Source organism: Eschrichtius robustus, chromosome 5 (assembly GCF_028021215.1).
Source record: "Eschrichtius robustus isolate mEscRob2 chromosome 5, mEscRob2.pri, whole genome shotgun sequence".
Taxonomy (NCBI): domain Eukaryota; kingdom Metazoa; phylum Chordata; class Mammalia; order Artiodactyla; family Eschrichtiidae; genus Eschrichtius; species Eschrichtius robustus.
The window spans coordinates 71,886,329-71,902,667 of NC_090828.1; the positions used below are offsets into that span (position 1 = coordinate 71,886,329).

Sequence of the window (16,339 nt, forward strand, 5' to 3'; positions counted from 1 at the left end):
CCTTCTCGGCTGCTTTGACTAGTGATACTCTCAACCCACCCCCTTGTCTACTCATTATAGCTTTCCTCTGCCTTGGGCTTCTGTCTCCTCGTAGTTGTCGACTCTTCCTAATTTGGACTCACTCCAGAGGCATCATTTTTCCTTCCACCTGAGGTCCTCTCTATGCCAGCTTCAGCTCCCATTATTGAACCCCAGTTTTAGTCTGTATTTTCCAGCTTAAATTCCGTATGTATACAGAAACAGAGGTAATTGATCTGGTTGGCTTGGCTAAGGGGACAGAGTTTTCATTCGGGAGGGTTTATGCAGCGTTGGCCAGTTTATGGAACAAGTAGGGCTCCCTGCACCCCCAGGGGCGTGGACGGGTACTTTCCAGGAGAGGGCCCAGGCACCACGTCTTCAGGAAGCAAGAATACTTCCCCTGTGCCGAATAGCCTGGTACGGATTCTCCACAGTGGTGCCAAGATAAAAACAGAGTGGATGGAGGTTTTCTTGTAGCGTTCTTCTACTTTATATGTTCTCTTAAATTCTGCCCCTGTCCTCCACCCTGCATTTTAAGTCTTGACTCAGCTTCCTCACAACCCAAGCAGGGGCCGTCTTCCCTCTCTCCTAACTGCACTGCGTGTCTTCTAAAACCATTTATTCATTTACACATCTGTTTACTCAGTATTGGTGGAGTAGCTGCTTTGGCACAGGTAAAATACTAGACAGCCAAGACATAAAATTTATCCATTTACCTGATGAATATTAATTGACTACTTGCAAAGTCTGACATTAATGCTACTTGCTGGGAATATAAAGATAACTGAGACACAGTCCCTGCCTGAGACATAGTAAAGAATTCAATAAATACTTGTTGACGAAATCAATGCCTTAAAGAACTTCACAGTCTACTGGGGGACAGAGGCAAGGATTTTGGCACTTACAAGCAGATTGGAAAGGGCCATCCTGGGGAAAGTCCACAGGAAGGGAGGCCTGGCGAGACCAAAAAGGTCTCCCTAGGGGCATTGATGTCTGTGCTGAGACTTGGACAGCGAGCTGAGTCATCCAAGTGAGAAGAATGAGGAGGAAACACACGCCTCCAGACAGCACAGATGGTGTGTGCTCAGCCTTGGAGGTAGGGGAGGGAGTGAGCATCACAGGGGCTGTGATGGAGGACAGATAGTAAATAAAGCAGCACAGCTAGGATTTTAGGGGTGGGGTGGAAGTCTGTGCGTAAGCTAGTGAAATAACACACCCTTCCTACCCCTCTTTCCTCTTGAGCCCAGATTTATCATTTTTCATAGCCCTTAGGACAGCCTGATTTTAAGAATCTGTCTGTTCCCCAGCCTAGAATATATGCTTCACAGGCCAAGAGCTTGGCTTTGTTCACTGACATATCCTCTGCTTCTAGAACAATACTTAGCACAAAGTAGATGCTCAATAAATATTTATTGAATAATGGATGAATGAATGAATAAATGAATGACGGCTAATACAGGATACCAGTATTAACCAGAGGTAATATGAGGGACACAGATATCTGTGCCTTAATCTTTCTTCTTCAAGCTAAATCATATAACTGTATTTTTCTCCCAAAAGGTATCCTCCCAAGTCTTTAATAATTCTGGTTTCTCTCTGCAGGATTCTCGCCATGTTCTTGCAGATTCCTGTGTATGATGGAGTTCAAAATTGAACATAGCTTTCTGAGAAGAACCTGAGCAGACTATAATTAGTTTTATCTCTTCACAAGTTTCACATGCTTGCCTAGAAATATACTTTTAAAAGATAATCTCCCAGGACATAAGCAAGCCACAAAGAAGCCTGTCTAAGGTCAAGCAGTTTGGAGAGTAACAAAATAAATATTTGTTTGCAGTATCTGCAAACCCCAAACACTGTCTGGAATATATTAGGAAAAATTCATAATCAAACTCCTGAAATTAGCCATAGATTGTTATATTTTAAATGTGTCACTTTTCTGCTCAACAAATAAATATCTTCTATGTGCCAAGTAGTGAGCTGGGAGCAGGGACCGTACATGAGAAGGAGAACTTGGTCGCTATGCGGAGGAGAGGGATTCAGAATCTTGGGCACCATTGTTTCTGTTTCCATTGTTATTGTTTGAGACTAATTTTGAAATATTATATTTTTTCTAATAATGCATTTAAATAGGAATTTTATACTTATGGAAAAGTATCTTTCATCCAACTTAAAAAACAAGGGAACACAGTATTTTGCTTTCCCTAGACTGCCTTCTAAATTATAAAATAACGATTTTTATTTTTCAGAGTTCATCTCAATTCTCTGAAAGGATTTAACAATGGAACATAAAAATCTCAGGTATTTTCCTTTAGCTCATTTTTTAAACCCTCCTTATACATAACTTACATATTTGTGTTTTATTTTTCATCTTTATTGTTTACATTAAATTATAATTATTTTAGAAACAACTTTAGATCATATTTCAATTGCTCTTTTGACATTTCATCGATCAATATTTTACTAAAGGTGTCAACTTTCTCTAGGATGCAGAGAGACCAATAGAATTTACACAAAAATTTCTACTGAATGAATTTCCCCCACCTTCTTGGTGATTGTACACCTGCCTTCCTTATAAGGAGAACAAGGAAGTAAATCATGCTGAATTTGCTCTTAAGCACAGCTTTTCTTCTTTACCTGTCCAGGTAGCTTCTGTTTTCATTTCAGTCTTAATGAAAACTTTTTTATTTACATCTCAAGTTTCTTTTCAAAGCAGTGTAAGTAGTATTTACAACTTTACACTTCAAGAAAGAAAGACTTTTAACGATGTTCAGCTTTAGTCTTGTAATGTTGAAGGTAATTCATTTTTTAATCTGTCTGCACAGCGAGAACTGAAACGGATGGGGATTGAACTGCTTTGCCTGTTCTTTCTATTTCTAGGAAGGAATGATCACGTACAAGGTAAGACTTCAGTTCTCCAATACATTGCTTTCGTAGTGTGCTTGACAAACCTGTTGTGTGATTCAGAAACTAGATCAGAAGTCATTTTTTATTTGATCTGTTCAATTGCTCTTTTGCCACTGAACGAACACTTTAACAAATTACAGGCAGACGCAAGGCTGTTCCCACAGCGAATGCTCCGGGCTTAAGATAAATAAATACAAAGGTTGCATGGGCACCTTAATGAGAGAATTAAACAGCACTACTGCACAAGAGGACTTCTTAATACTCTTGTGACAACCATTTTGGTAACTTTTCTAGCTACCTTATTGTACAACAGGGCCTTTCACTTGAGAGTGATAACCTTGGGAGAGAAAAGGGACTTAGTTTTTAAGTAAAAATACAGTACATTTAAGAGAGAAGCATACTTTAATGGGTGCGAATAATTTTTAAAAAGTTAAAGGGGGATGATACTGAATGAGGACCATAAATATGATGATCCTGTATCTGTGAACGTTGAGATATTTTCATATTTTAAGAAAAAAGAGAATGATTATTTTTGGCTGCTAAGACATGCCCATTTTCAATGTGACAGATGTAAAATATGAACTTTACTATGGATTGCTCACATTTTGAGGACTGATCTTTGAAGACTAAAAAATGAACTTTGATATTGTTTTGTTCAAGTACTTTAAGAGCCATAGATCTCATGAATGGAGTGGCGGGGAGTGTGCTGAATCCCTTGTGTCTTGCTGGGTTTAAAAACAGGTGGCTGTGCCGTGGGGAATGCAGAGACCTGTGGAGACTGCTTACTCGTTGGACCTCAGTGTGCCTGGTGTTCTCAGGAGGTAAAACAAATGACCTCAGCCTGTTTGTAAAAAGTGCACTTACATTTACGGTAATTCCATCCTTGAGTGTTCTGATCGCGTCCTGCTTTCTCTGGGGTTATAGAAGTAAAACAGATCAGGAAAGGAAAATGTAAGCATTTGTGATTCCAAGTGTCCTTCGTGTGATTACATTCAAAAGCAATTCGAGGACGGAGTGAATGTCAAATTATTCTGAGATATACGTAACTCAAGATTCTTTATTTAACCTGATGCCTCCTCTGATTTTAAAGGCATTTCTAACTGCTTACATGTAAAAGGCTGAGGCTCTGGGTAACCAGAGATCATGAAGTTGATGATTTTCAAACATACATTTGATTTCAGTATCATAGCTGTATTCCATCTGTGGACCAGAATCCTTTCTGAATCATTACTTGGATCTGAGGGAAGTGTTCTAGGCTGGGGGTAAACTTTACTGTTCAGACATTATCCAGTTCTTTTAAAAACTACATGAGCTTGGTGACTCTGTACCACACTGATGACAAAACCCGAAACAGACCTTCCTTATCTGATCAAACTGAAAACTATGTGAAGGTAGCAGAAGGGGATTGGGGAATGCATAACAAGCCATCCAGAATCAGTGTCTCCTGCGACACGACTGGGCAATCTGTAAATGATTCCTGGTAAGAAGGAGCTGCCTTAGCTCTTTCTGGAATGAAAGGAGTTCTCTGCTGAATCTCATAAAGAGAATCTAAACACAAATCCAACCGTACGAATGCCAAGTTCAGCAAGAATTGAGTAGCATGTTCAAGGGGAACAAACCTGGTCGCCTAACTCAGGTCCAGGCTGTCACTGTTAAAACCCACATTTCGGTTACATGTGTCCATGGAGGGGCTTGCAGACCGGAGCACAGACACAGCTCACTCCCCCTCTATTGCCTCTGCCGAGGGGGCTCAAGCAGAAGGGCAGACAGTTATGCCATTTGGAGGTCACGTATCAAAAGAAGGTTTGGGAATATACAAAGAGGGAAAACCCCACATTTTTTGACATTGACTCTCTGAAGAAGTCAATGTTAGTTTCGTGATAGAGACATAAAACAACAAATCAGTCTAACAAAATGCCCATCTCTAGAATTTTCACTTACGTGCTTCTTTAGCACTTATTGAAGAGAGGGTTTTAAGTTACTATGGATAGCTTTGCTTGTGGACAATACTCCGTAGTCAAATTGTCATCAAATTTGAAGGCCAGATTATTCTGAGAGGTCACTCACTGATATAACTAATAGTAGAAGTAGTGATATCAGTAGAGACAGTTGGAGCAAAAAGTAAATTAGGCTGGCTTCTGCTTAGAGCAGATAGAAAATAGGTTCCAGGGTTAACACTGCCTCTGACCTTTTGGCAGACAGAGTGATTACAGGTGGTAGCAGTGACACTGTGTTAAGAAGGATTCTGAGGCCTTGTCAAGCCATGGTTTGCTTTGGATACATCATGGGAAGTTACAGAATTTGCTACCCCTCTCTAAGGCCTCAAATATACACAGGCCTTGCCGATAGATAACACATTATATTCTCAAAAAATCAATTTCAGAAGAAATGTAACTTTCTTAGTTGGTGAAACAGCAAGAGTGGTTTAGAATTCTGAATGAGGAAAAACAATATGAGCTTGGTTTGCTTTTCTCCAAGTATGAGAATCAACGGGCCTCAAGTTCAACCTTGCCCAGAGCCTCACCCGCTCTAGAACAGCCGTGGCTATTAGGTGAGACAGGTGTTTATCTCTCAACTGCATCTCTCTGTTCTGGGTGTTCCAGGGTTGGATGGCCACATTTCTGCCTGAAAACACTTCACCTCACCACCTCCAGACACCCAGGTGGATCAGAGGGGAGCTGGGAAACTCCTGAGTCCTACACAGAAAAGCAGTCTTTTACACAATTTCTCTTTCACTTCCCTTCCCCACATCCAAATGTTGGAGAAAGTTCTAAAAGACCTTAAACTGGAGCACTTTAAGACCCTGAGTTTAAAGTCCCCAAGAGGTCAACTTTAGTGAAGTAATACTGTAATAGAAGGGTAAATATATCCATAAATTAAACTGGGACAGAGAGTAGATAGGGAGATGTCACAATCTTTGCCCTTTAGGAAGCCACAGAAAAAGCTCTTTGTCACTGGATTTGGTAATAGACACACTGAGAGTCTGGACAGTCCTAGGAGTCCACAAACCTACAGGTTATCCTGAACAGATAATTCACATGATGATATCAAGTCTATGACCCAGCTATTTCAAGGATCTGGTCATAGCACAGGAGGCCTTGTAAAGGAGTGAGCATTTTAAAAAAAAGAAAGAAAGAAAGAAAAGAAAAGAAAAGGAAAAAAGAAAAAAAAAACCTGTTAAGTGAATTCACTTGAATATAATTAAAGGAAACTCCAGTTTTACTCAGAATTTTACTAGCAGAATTCTCTGGTTATTCTGCTATAACTGTAGACCTACAATCAATGTCAGGCATGTGGGGATATGATATACTATGACAAGATGCCTAACTAGAAAGCAAGCAAAAAGTAATCATAAGAAATGTCTTTTTTTTTGTCTTCATTGTCGTCTTTTTCTCTTTATTGTTTTTTTTTTTCTTTTTTAGAATTTTACCCATCTATCTGGAGTTGGAGAAAGGTGTGATACTCCAGCAAATCTTTTAGCTAAAGGATGTCAACTAACCTTCATCGAAAACCCTGTCTCCCAAGTAGAAATACTTATAAATAAGCCTCTCAGCATAGGGAGACAGAAAAATAGTTCCAGCATCGTTCAGATTGCCCCTCAAAACTTGGCTCTTAAACTGAGACCAGGTATGTTATGATTTACACAATCACTGGCTCATGTAAATAAATCTAACATCACATGTAGTAATACTGCTATTCTATTAATACACCTTGTACCGTATTACATATCATTGTTTGTGATGACTCAGATTTCCCATTCTTAAGGAAATAGAGAGTTGCTAGGCTAACCCTTTTCTTTATTCGCATTGGTCACTTTGCACTCCAAATGTGTTACCAAAAAGAGCCTTATCTAATAGTAACCATTTGAATTACTCAAATGTTGCTAAGGCTTACCTCACATTTCTTCAAGGGTTGTAATGTAGCTTTAAACTCCTCTTTATTTTCTTCTCCTTTTCTAAACCCACACACACACACACACACAAAAATTCAGCTTATCTTCCATCTAAATGGATGCTAGTTCTCCCAAGGAGATATAAAATATCCTAACTTTCACCTCCTTCAGTCACTCTAAATTCACTGCTGAAAGATTTTCATGGGTTTGTTCATTTATAAACTTTACCACACAGTGTGTGAAATTGTAAGTATCTTCAGTAAGTTCTTACTGAAATGAAATAGCCAGTGATTGCCTAGTCACAAAGAAGTCTCCATGTGTTTTTATGATTTGCTTTTCTTGCGGGGGTGTTGCAGGCAGTGAACAGACTCTGCAAGTTCAAGTTCGCCAGACCGAGGATTACCCGGTGGACTTGTATTACCTCATGGACCTCTCAGCCTCCATGGACGATGACCTCAACACAATCAAAGAGCTAGGCTCCCTGCTTTCCAAGGAGATGTCTAAATTAACTAGCAACTTTAGACTGGGCTTCGGCTCTTTTGTAGAAAAACCCATCTCCCCTTTTATGAAAACAACACCAGAAGAAATCGCCAACCCTTGCAGGTAAGTAAATGATTTTCTGACATCTTTGAACACTGATTTCCTGTAGAGCTGGCCCTGCTCTGAGCTGCAGGAGCTTGCTAAGTGGCTGGCAGTTCCCTCCCATCCAGTTGGATCTCTGCAGCTCTCAGTTGCCCGGGTTTTCAGAGCCAAGGGGAAGTCAACTTAGTACCTGGTTCTAGCTTGAGTCCTCACAGCATCTGCAGCAACTGTCTCACTGCGGAGGTCAGTCTGTGACAAATTTGGCTTTGTGCTCTGCAGACAAGCAGACCAAGTCTTTCACTGCAGGTTCCACTGGCCTGAGCCCTTCCCCAGCCCCTCAGAGGCCTTCTATCCTCAATGACCACCACTCTCTGAGGCTATTTGACAGTAACCCACACTTCCTCAGGGTATATGTCTCCACTCCAATGATTGCTGCCAAAATAACAGCTTTTGTAGCTACCTCTTATATACTTTGGGAAGTGTGAATTTCTCTTATTGCTTGGAAAAGCCCTTTGTAGCCTTCACTGTTGTCAAATTCATTAGGAAATTAGGCAATGACTCCATTATAAAATGCTCTGATCGGCTACTGAAACCATGTATTATCCAGGTGATGGTCAAGGGCAAGTTGCTTTGTGATGACTTACCTGTACATGTCAATGACATGGTCAAAATAAAATTATTTGATATCCTTCTATTGAAAAAGAGCTTCCATTTGCTCTGTGCCAGACCCTATGCTGAAGATTTTACATACATGACCTCATTTAACCTTCATAATAGCTTCAGGTCAAAGCAGGCTTCATCATCGCTATACTCAGAGGAAGTAACAGAGGCTCTGAGAGGTTAGTAATTTGCCTGCGGCCACCTGACTAATTAGTGATCTGTACCAAGATCTGGGCTGGTCCAAAGCCAAGCCCTTTACTCCTATAAATATAGTTTATGTGAAATGGCTTTCCAAACATATATTGACTTTGAACACTAGTATACACCCAAGGAATTAATCTCTATAGAAGACAGTTTTTATAGTATCGTTTTAAGACATTTCAATGCAGTTCCCAACTAGAATCTGACAGCCAAAAATATTTTGACCTTGAAAAGAATTCATCACTGATTGCAACTCTTAGGAATTGTGTTTGGTTGCAAATATCAGAGATAATATCTGTTCCCAACCCCCCTTCTTGAGGTATAATTGACAGGTACTAAAATACACACAGCAGAAATGTTCAGTTTCATGAGTTTTGACAGTTGAATATACCAATGTAAGCACCACTTAAAACATGACATAGAACATTTCCATCACCACAGAAAGTTTCCTTATGCCCCATTACAGTCAGTTCTGCTTCCCCAGAGGCAACTACTTTCTGATTTCTATCAGTTAGATTGGTTTTGCCTATTCTTGGATTTCATATGAATGGAAAAAATGGTATATACCTTTTGTGTCTGGCTCTTTTGCTCAACATAATGTTTTTGGAATTCTTCCTTGATTTTGTGTTTACCAGTAGTTTGTTCCTTTTTGTTTTAAGTAATAGTCCCTTGTATGAATTTATTATACTACACTTTATTTATTCATCTATCGATGGACATTTGGGTTGTTTCCCAATTTCTGGTGATCATGAAAAAATACTGCTATGATCATTTGCATGTAAGTCTTTGTGTGGATGTACGTTTTTGTTTCTCTTGGATAGATACCTAGAATTAGAATTGCTGGATTGTACGATAAGTATAGTTTTAATTTTTTTTAAGAAACTATCAAATTGTTTTCCAAAGTGGATGTACCATTCTGCATTTCCATCAGCAATGTGTGAGGGTTCCATTTATTTCAAATCCCTGTTAATACTTGGTAATTTCAGTCTTTTTAGTTTTAACCATTCTAATAGGTGTGTATCTCATTGTAGCTTTACTTTGCATTTCCCTAATGACAAATGATGTTGAACATCTTTTCATGTATTTTTTTCCCATTCTCATATCTTATTTTGTGAAGTATCTTTTCAAATCTTTTTCCTATTTTTAAAAATTAGATTTTCTTCTTAATATTGTATTGTATAAGTTCTTTGTATATTTGGACAAAAGTTCTTTGTCAAATATATTTTGCAAATATCTCCTCCCAGGCAGTGGATTGTATTTTTATTTTTCTATCAATGTCTTTGGTCAAGCAAGTTTTTAATTTCGATGAAGTCCAATTAATCAATTTTTAGTTTTATGATTAGTGTATTTTTTTTTGTCCTGAGACATCTTTGCCTATCCTAACGCCTCAAAGATTCCTCCTATGTTTTCTTCTAGAAGCTTTGTGGTTGAAGCTTTTACACTTAGGTCTATGATCTCAAATTAGTGTTTCTATTTGGAATGAGGAAAAAGTCTAGGTTTATCTTTTGTTTACATGCAGCTATCCAATTGTTTCAGCACTATTTGTTAAGCAGGATTTTCCTTTCCCCATTGAATTATCTTGATGCCTTTGTTAAAAAGCAATTGACTGTATGTGTGTCTAATTCTGGACATTATATTCTGTTCCATTGATCCCTTGAATACACCCATGTAACCAGGTAACCATTCATCTACTCACTCATAATGTCACCTTAGGGAAACCGCTTCACTTCTCAGAGCTTTAGTTTGGAATAACAATACCAATCACACAGAGGGGTTGTAAGGAGCGGGTGAGATAATGAAAGGAAGCATTTGATATTTGGCTTGACCATGAAGCTCTCAGTAGGTGGTAGCTACCATCAACACCAACAGAGTGGGGTAAAGGGAGGCCAGAGCACTGCCCAAGGTTCGGTGAACGGGAACCCAAAGGAGGATCACATATTTGAGCTCTTGAAAGGTCAGCGTCTTCCTATTTCATAGAGGTTTTTCTTTTATTCTTGTTGGCAAAATTTACCATTAGCTAAAGTTGTAAATAATGGGTTCTTTTTTGCTGCAACATTATATTTTTTCCTTTCTAATCACGCCCTTAATTCTCCCAGTTTCTCTGTCCAGATTCCACTTGCCACACATTTACACACCAAGAACCCAAACACCAAACACAGAAGTCAATCCTTTGATCAATCCAACCCTTATAATTATGGAATAAAATGTTCTTTAGTACAAAGGCAATGAGAGGTAAGAGAAAAGAGCATGGCGTTTTCCAGACCTGGGCTTAAATCATAACCTTGGAGCTCCCAACTCTTCATTTATAAATGAGGATAATAATATTCACTTCCTGGGCTAATCATGAGAACTGAATAGGCTCAGAACATAACAGACATTCAAAACCAGTTTTAATTTTTTTTCCCTCATTAACACTTATTTTCTCTAGTTATTTTGGTCTAATGGTCCTCAAACTTTTAGATCTCAGGACTCTCTTACACTCTTAAAAATTAAGACCTCGAAAAGAGCTTTATATCTATCAATATTCAGTGTCTTAGAGTGTAAAACTAAGAAAATATAAAAATAATTATTTATCATTTTATTTAATAATTACAATGAGAAACACACTGCATATTACTATAATAACACACCTTTAGGAAAAATAACTACATTTTCCAAAACAGAACAAAAGTTAACAAGATGAGTGGCACTATTTTACATTTTTACAAATCTCTTAAAATATCTGATTTAAAAGGAGACAACTGGATTATCATACCTGCTTCTCCGTTTAATCTGTTGTAATATTTTGTTTTGGTTGAATTCCATGAAGAAAGTCAAACTTCACACAGATATATAGTTGGAAAAGGGAGAAGCAGTTAATAGATTTTTCCAATAACTGTAGACATTCTTCTTTGATATTACATTCAAACTGTACAAGAGGTAAATTTATTTTCAATGTGGAATCTGAAAAAATATCAATGAACTTCATATTTTGTTACATTAAAAACCATTGGTCTGTTTTGCACTTTAAATCGCTCTTTTACTGGTGTGTGTGTGTGTCTGTGTGTGTGTATGTGTGTGTGTGTGTGCATGTGGTTTTGTAATATAACGCTTTGGTCATTTGGAAAATGAAGTTTCAGTGAGTTATGGAGATCTTCCAAATTTCATGATATAATATCTAAAAAAATCATATTTGTTAATATCATCATTAATCCCATCAGATAAATCTTGAAGTATTGGGAAGCCATTAAGCCATGGGTGACAGATGATAATTTTCTGAAGTTCTAATTTTCTAGTTACTTCAGATTTCATCACTGGCAACAAATACTGATAGTCGTTTTCCTGGAAGTAGCAGGCTTACTTTCTTCATTTTTAAGAACATGTCTGCCAAAAACTTAAGTTGGAATGATAGTTTGGCTTTCAGGTCAAATGATTGTTCCATAAAATAGGCCAGTTCAGTTCAAACAATCGCAAGTGTTTTTCCACTATAAACACGTATTTCAATGTGCAGCAGTAATGCTGTATGCATATTCCCTGTGTGGTCACACAGAAATATTTTTTTTAAAACACGTATCCAAGGGTGTAGACTTAATAAAATTAATATCTTTTACCGCTTCATCAAGGACAATCAAGTGAAACTAGCATTTAAAAAAAAATTATAAGGAATACTAGGCAGTTTGGTGCCACTGCCTTGATCTGTGCTAAGGCACCAGCAGTTTTATTCACCATTGCTTTGCATCATCAGTGAAAACGTCAACAGTGAAGAAGACAAATAACATCGCTTATTATTATGAAAAACGTTTGACCTGAAAAACTCTCTGAAAAGGTCTCAGGGACCTCTGTGGGTCTGCACACCACGCTTTTAAAACCTTAGTTTTAATCTAGTCTCTAGTGCTTTTTGAAGTAGCTTGCTTTCTTTATCTTCGTTAGATGGAAGGTCACTAAAAAGTCGTTTCACCACGTAAGAGGCCTGAATGGTTTACGCTTTTGAAAGTTTCTCTTATGCTGCTGTGTAAGAAACATCAAGAAAAACCATGTTTTCTCCATTTTCCTATTTGTAATGACTTGTAATATGCATTTAAAAATATTTAACAGCACGAAGATAAAATTTTCTCCATCGAACATTTTGAGGGATTTTTTTTTAAACATCATTTCACGTTTGATTTGGTGTTTTGTTTTGTTTTTGAAGACATGAACAGTGAGGAATTCATTGTAGTTTTGCAAAAGAGATAACTGAACCATGAAATGCTTAGATTTCCTATATGTACACACAGAAAAACATCTATGAGTATATAATATAATTTTTAATAACAAGCCCAAGTGAGAATACAGACAAAAAGAAGAAAATGGAAATCATTTCTAATCCCACTCAAAAAAGATGGTGTTAACCTTTTAGTATATATCATTATAGTCTTATTTTATGAATTTTATTTAAAGTTTTAATAAAAATACAAGTAGCACTTTTTATATTGTGTTTTACAATTTTAAATTTGAATGCATTTTAAATGCAAATCTATTGTTGTCTAGGGACTCAAAATCAAGTTATTCAGCAATGAGTAGTTCCTTCAATTTCTATCTTAGAAAATAACAACCAAATATAAGCATTTGTTGGAGGAAGAACTCTGACCAAAATAGGCAGCCTCCACTCAAAATTTTCTGGTGTGACCCAGCTCTGACATTCTGCTTTGCTTTAGCTACATTCATCTCCCAGCACATGAATATGTTTATTGAATTAAATAAATGTATTCCCCTTTCCAAAAGATTTGAGTTCTAGTGAGAACTACATAGCAAATAATTCTAACCAACAAAGATGCAAATTTCTTACTGAAAGATAGGAATACTAGTTCTCTGGCTCCGGAAGATGCTCAAATGCCATTTTGGTACAGTGTGAACCAACGCTGCCAAATAAAAGATTAAACAAAAAATTTCCCAGACTAGTTGGGCTCCAGGGACAATGGTATACTTCACACAGTTACATACTTTTTATAAAATACTTTTTATGTAATTTTTACAACAACCTTGTGAAGTAACTATTATTATCACCCTCATTTTATAGATGAGGACACTGAGGTCTGGGGTAAGTAACTTGCCCAAAGATAGATAACTAGTTAGTCTTTTTATTCTAAATCTAATGCATTTTCTTCTACCCTGTAGCTGCTTTAAATACTACAGGAGCAATTAGGACAAATGCTACATTATTATCATTTAATAGGTTAACTTTTTTTTTTAATTCCTCATTTCACATTTCAAAATACATTCATATTTGAAGGTGGGAAAAAATCGACTACATAAGAAGTTTTAAGGTATATATCCAAAAACACTGTAAACAAAATTTAAAAACAAACCACAAAGACAAAAGTTTAATACTATTTAGAGATAGAGTTCTTAAAATCATTAGAAAATAAAAAATACCCCATTAAGAAAATGGGACATCTCAGACTGTACCATTCAGTGCTGGGCACCTTTAACACCCCCTTGTTCTGAAGTCTGAGGACCCATCAGATTATGACCTACTTTTTGTGAAAGTCTACTGACAGGAAGTAAATGATTATCCTTGCAGACACCAGCACTCTGGTTCTGGCAGAGCTGCATTTCTCAGTGTAAACAAATCCATAGTCATTCTGACTTATATATATATTGTTGATTCTCATCATTTACGGAAGTCTTGCTCTGTAAATTCTCCTCAACAACTGCATTAGAGAATGCTGAGGATTTCTCCTAGGGGAGACACAGGGTTAGGTTCCTGCGAGTCTCTGGTCACATTTCACCAACTGAGCAATACATAACTTTGTTTTCTGTGTGTTTCTGTTTAAAGACATCTTATTTAATATATATTGTTGATTTATTAATGTTGAAATCACAGCCAACAGCACTATAACTCATGCCAGAATAAAGTTTAGCTAACACGTGTATTTTCCCCATAAGACACATCACAGTCTTCCTGCACTTAGGAATACCAGACAGCACTTCAGCACTACACTTGGGTGTAAAAATCACCCAAAAAGCAAAATCACCCAAAAAGCACAAAAATGCAAAAAAAAAAAAAACACCCCATGGCACCAGATAGACCACAAAAAGGACATTTGTTTACAATATGAGAGCCGGAACAAGAAGGCAGTCTTATTTGACCTCAGCTGGAAACATACATATCATATCAGGTGACTCAACTTTTTTTTTTTGGCTGTATTGGGTCTTCGTTGCTGCGCGCGGGCTTTCTCTAGTTGCGGCGAGCAGGCGCTACTCTTCCTTGCGGTGCGCGGGCTTCTCATTGTGGTGGCTTCTCTTGTTGCGGAGCACGGGCTCCAGGTGCATGGGCCTCAATAGCTGTGCCCCATGGGCTCTAGAGCGCAGGCTCAGTAGTTGTGGCGCACGGGCTTGGTTGCTCCGCAACATGTGGGATCTTCCCGGACCAGGGCTCGAACCCGTGTGCCCTGCATTGGCAGGCGGATTCTTAACCACTGTGCCACCAGGAAAGCCCAACTCAACTTTTTTGTCATGCTGTGCATGTACACGAATGATAGAGAAAGTACTGAAAGGATTGATTTGGGGGTTACAAATACATTTTAGCAATATGGATTTTCAAAGATATGTAATCTGTAAATAATGAGAATTGACTGTATACCTCAGGCAGATGAATATGGTGAAAAAGAGCCTGCTCCTCAAAGGTGCATCAGCTCCTTGTATGCTGACAAGACAGGCTGTTGAACTTGCAAAGGTGCTCACCTAAGTCAACCAGCTCTCCTCGGAAGCACACCACAGCCTCACTGGGGGCTACTCCTTTTTGTCTCTGTGCTTCTACACCCATGTTTCTCAAACTTTGGAATGCATCAGGAAGACTTGGCTCAACACAGGTCTCTGAGCCCACACCTAACATTTCTGATTCAGCAGGTCCGGAGTCATACCCCAGATTTTGCATTTATAACAAGTTCCCATGTGATGCTCATGTGGCTGGTCCAGGGACCACACTTTGAGGATCTCTGCTCTATGTTATTATCTCTAGTTTACAAAGGAAAACCTAAAGCTCAGAAGGGTTGAGTAACTTGCCCAAAGTCTCATGCACAGCTACTAGCTGACTTTCAGAATAAAATGTGACTGATTCAGGATTAGCAATTTCTGTTCTAATGTGATGTCTTTAGGGCAGATCTCATCCTAACATGGCATTTTCCTCACAGGTAAACAGTTTTTAGTGGTGGTTTTACCCCAGGCTTGTCCACAATAGTCTGTTCTATCACAATAAAGTTGGGCTTTAGAATCAAGAGCCTTGCTCTGATTTTCAGGCTCTGGGCAGGCAGGACTGAGCAGAGGACGAAGAAGACAGGTTCCTCTCTCAGTCTTGCTACAGGGTGACTCATCCTTGATGACAGTTTAAGCTATCAAAATACAAAGGAATTGTTGTCATCATGTAAACTTAATGGTGGATTTTGGTTGAGAGGCAATAGAAGGTAGTGATTACACACACACACACACACACACACAAACACACACAAACACACACGGGGAGTCTGATCACCTGATTATCTGTTTTCTGTGTTTGAACAAATGCAAGACACACAGCAAGCTCTAAGTGTTAGCTAATGTGGCCAATTTGGAAGGGCTGGGTGGGAGATGACGAAAACAACCTTAACAGTGAGACTCACAGCCAAGTTACGGAGTCGGGCACTTTAGAGAAATGCATCTTCATTGAAGGAAATGCTGTTAGGCTATTAAACCCATTCCTTGTGTGTTGTATCATATTTCATCAAGAATATTTTACATCTTCCTTTTGCAGTAGTATTCCATACATTTGTTTACCTACATTTGGATTCAAGCACATTTTGCCGTTGACAAATGATGCAGAAAGATTCAATGAAATTGTGAAGAATCAGAAAATTTCTGCTAATATTGACACCCCAGAAGGTGGATTTGATGCAATTATGCAAGCTGCTGTATGTAAGGTATGCTGAGGGGAGCAGTGTTTCATTCTGTTAACACAAATTTCATCTCTTGTGAACAAATCTCCTTTGAAAAGCTTAGCTAACTTTATCTTTCCTTTAATCACTGTATTTCTACAACAGATACTTAAAATTTTTGTACATTTTTTAATTCCATCATGTTGAAATGGAG

The 16,339-nt window shown here is 38.1% G+C and overlaps 1 protein-coding gene across 1 annotated transcript in view; it reads left to right on the forward strand.

Annotated features, from left to right (window-relative positions):
- The first annotated feature begins 2,687 nt into the window (after nucleotides 1-2,687).
- The window catches only part of ITGB6 (integrin subunit beta 6), a 69,632-nt gene continuing 55,980 nt past the window's right edge, over nucleotides 2,688-16,339 (forward strand). The window contains exons 1-6 of the mRNA XM_068545024.1: nucleotides 2,688-2,732; nucleotides 2,841-2,916; nucleotides 3,664-3,743; nucleotides 6,345-6,549; nucleotides 7,171-7,417; nucleotides 16,005-16,170. Of these exons, the coding sequence (XP_068401125.1) occupies nucleotides 2,688-2,732; nucleotides 2,841-2,916; nucleotides 3,664-3,743; nucleotides 6,345-6,549; nucleotides 7,171-7,417; nucleotides 16,005-16,170 (819 nt within the window). The remainder of the gene's footprint in view (nucleotides 2,733-2,840; nucleotides 2,917-3,663; nucleotides 3,744-6,344; nucleotides 6,550-7,170; nucleotides 7,418-16,004; nucleotides 16,171-16,339) is intronic.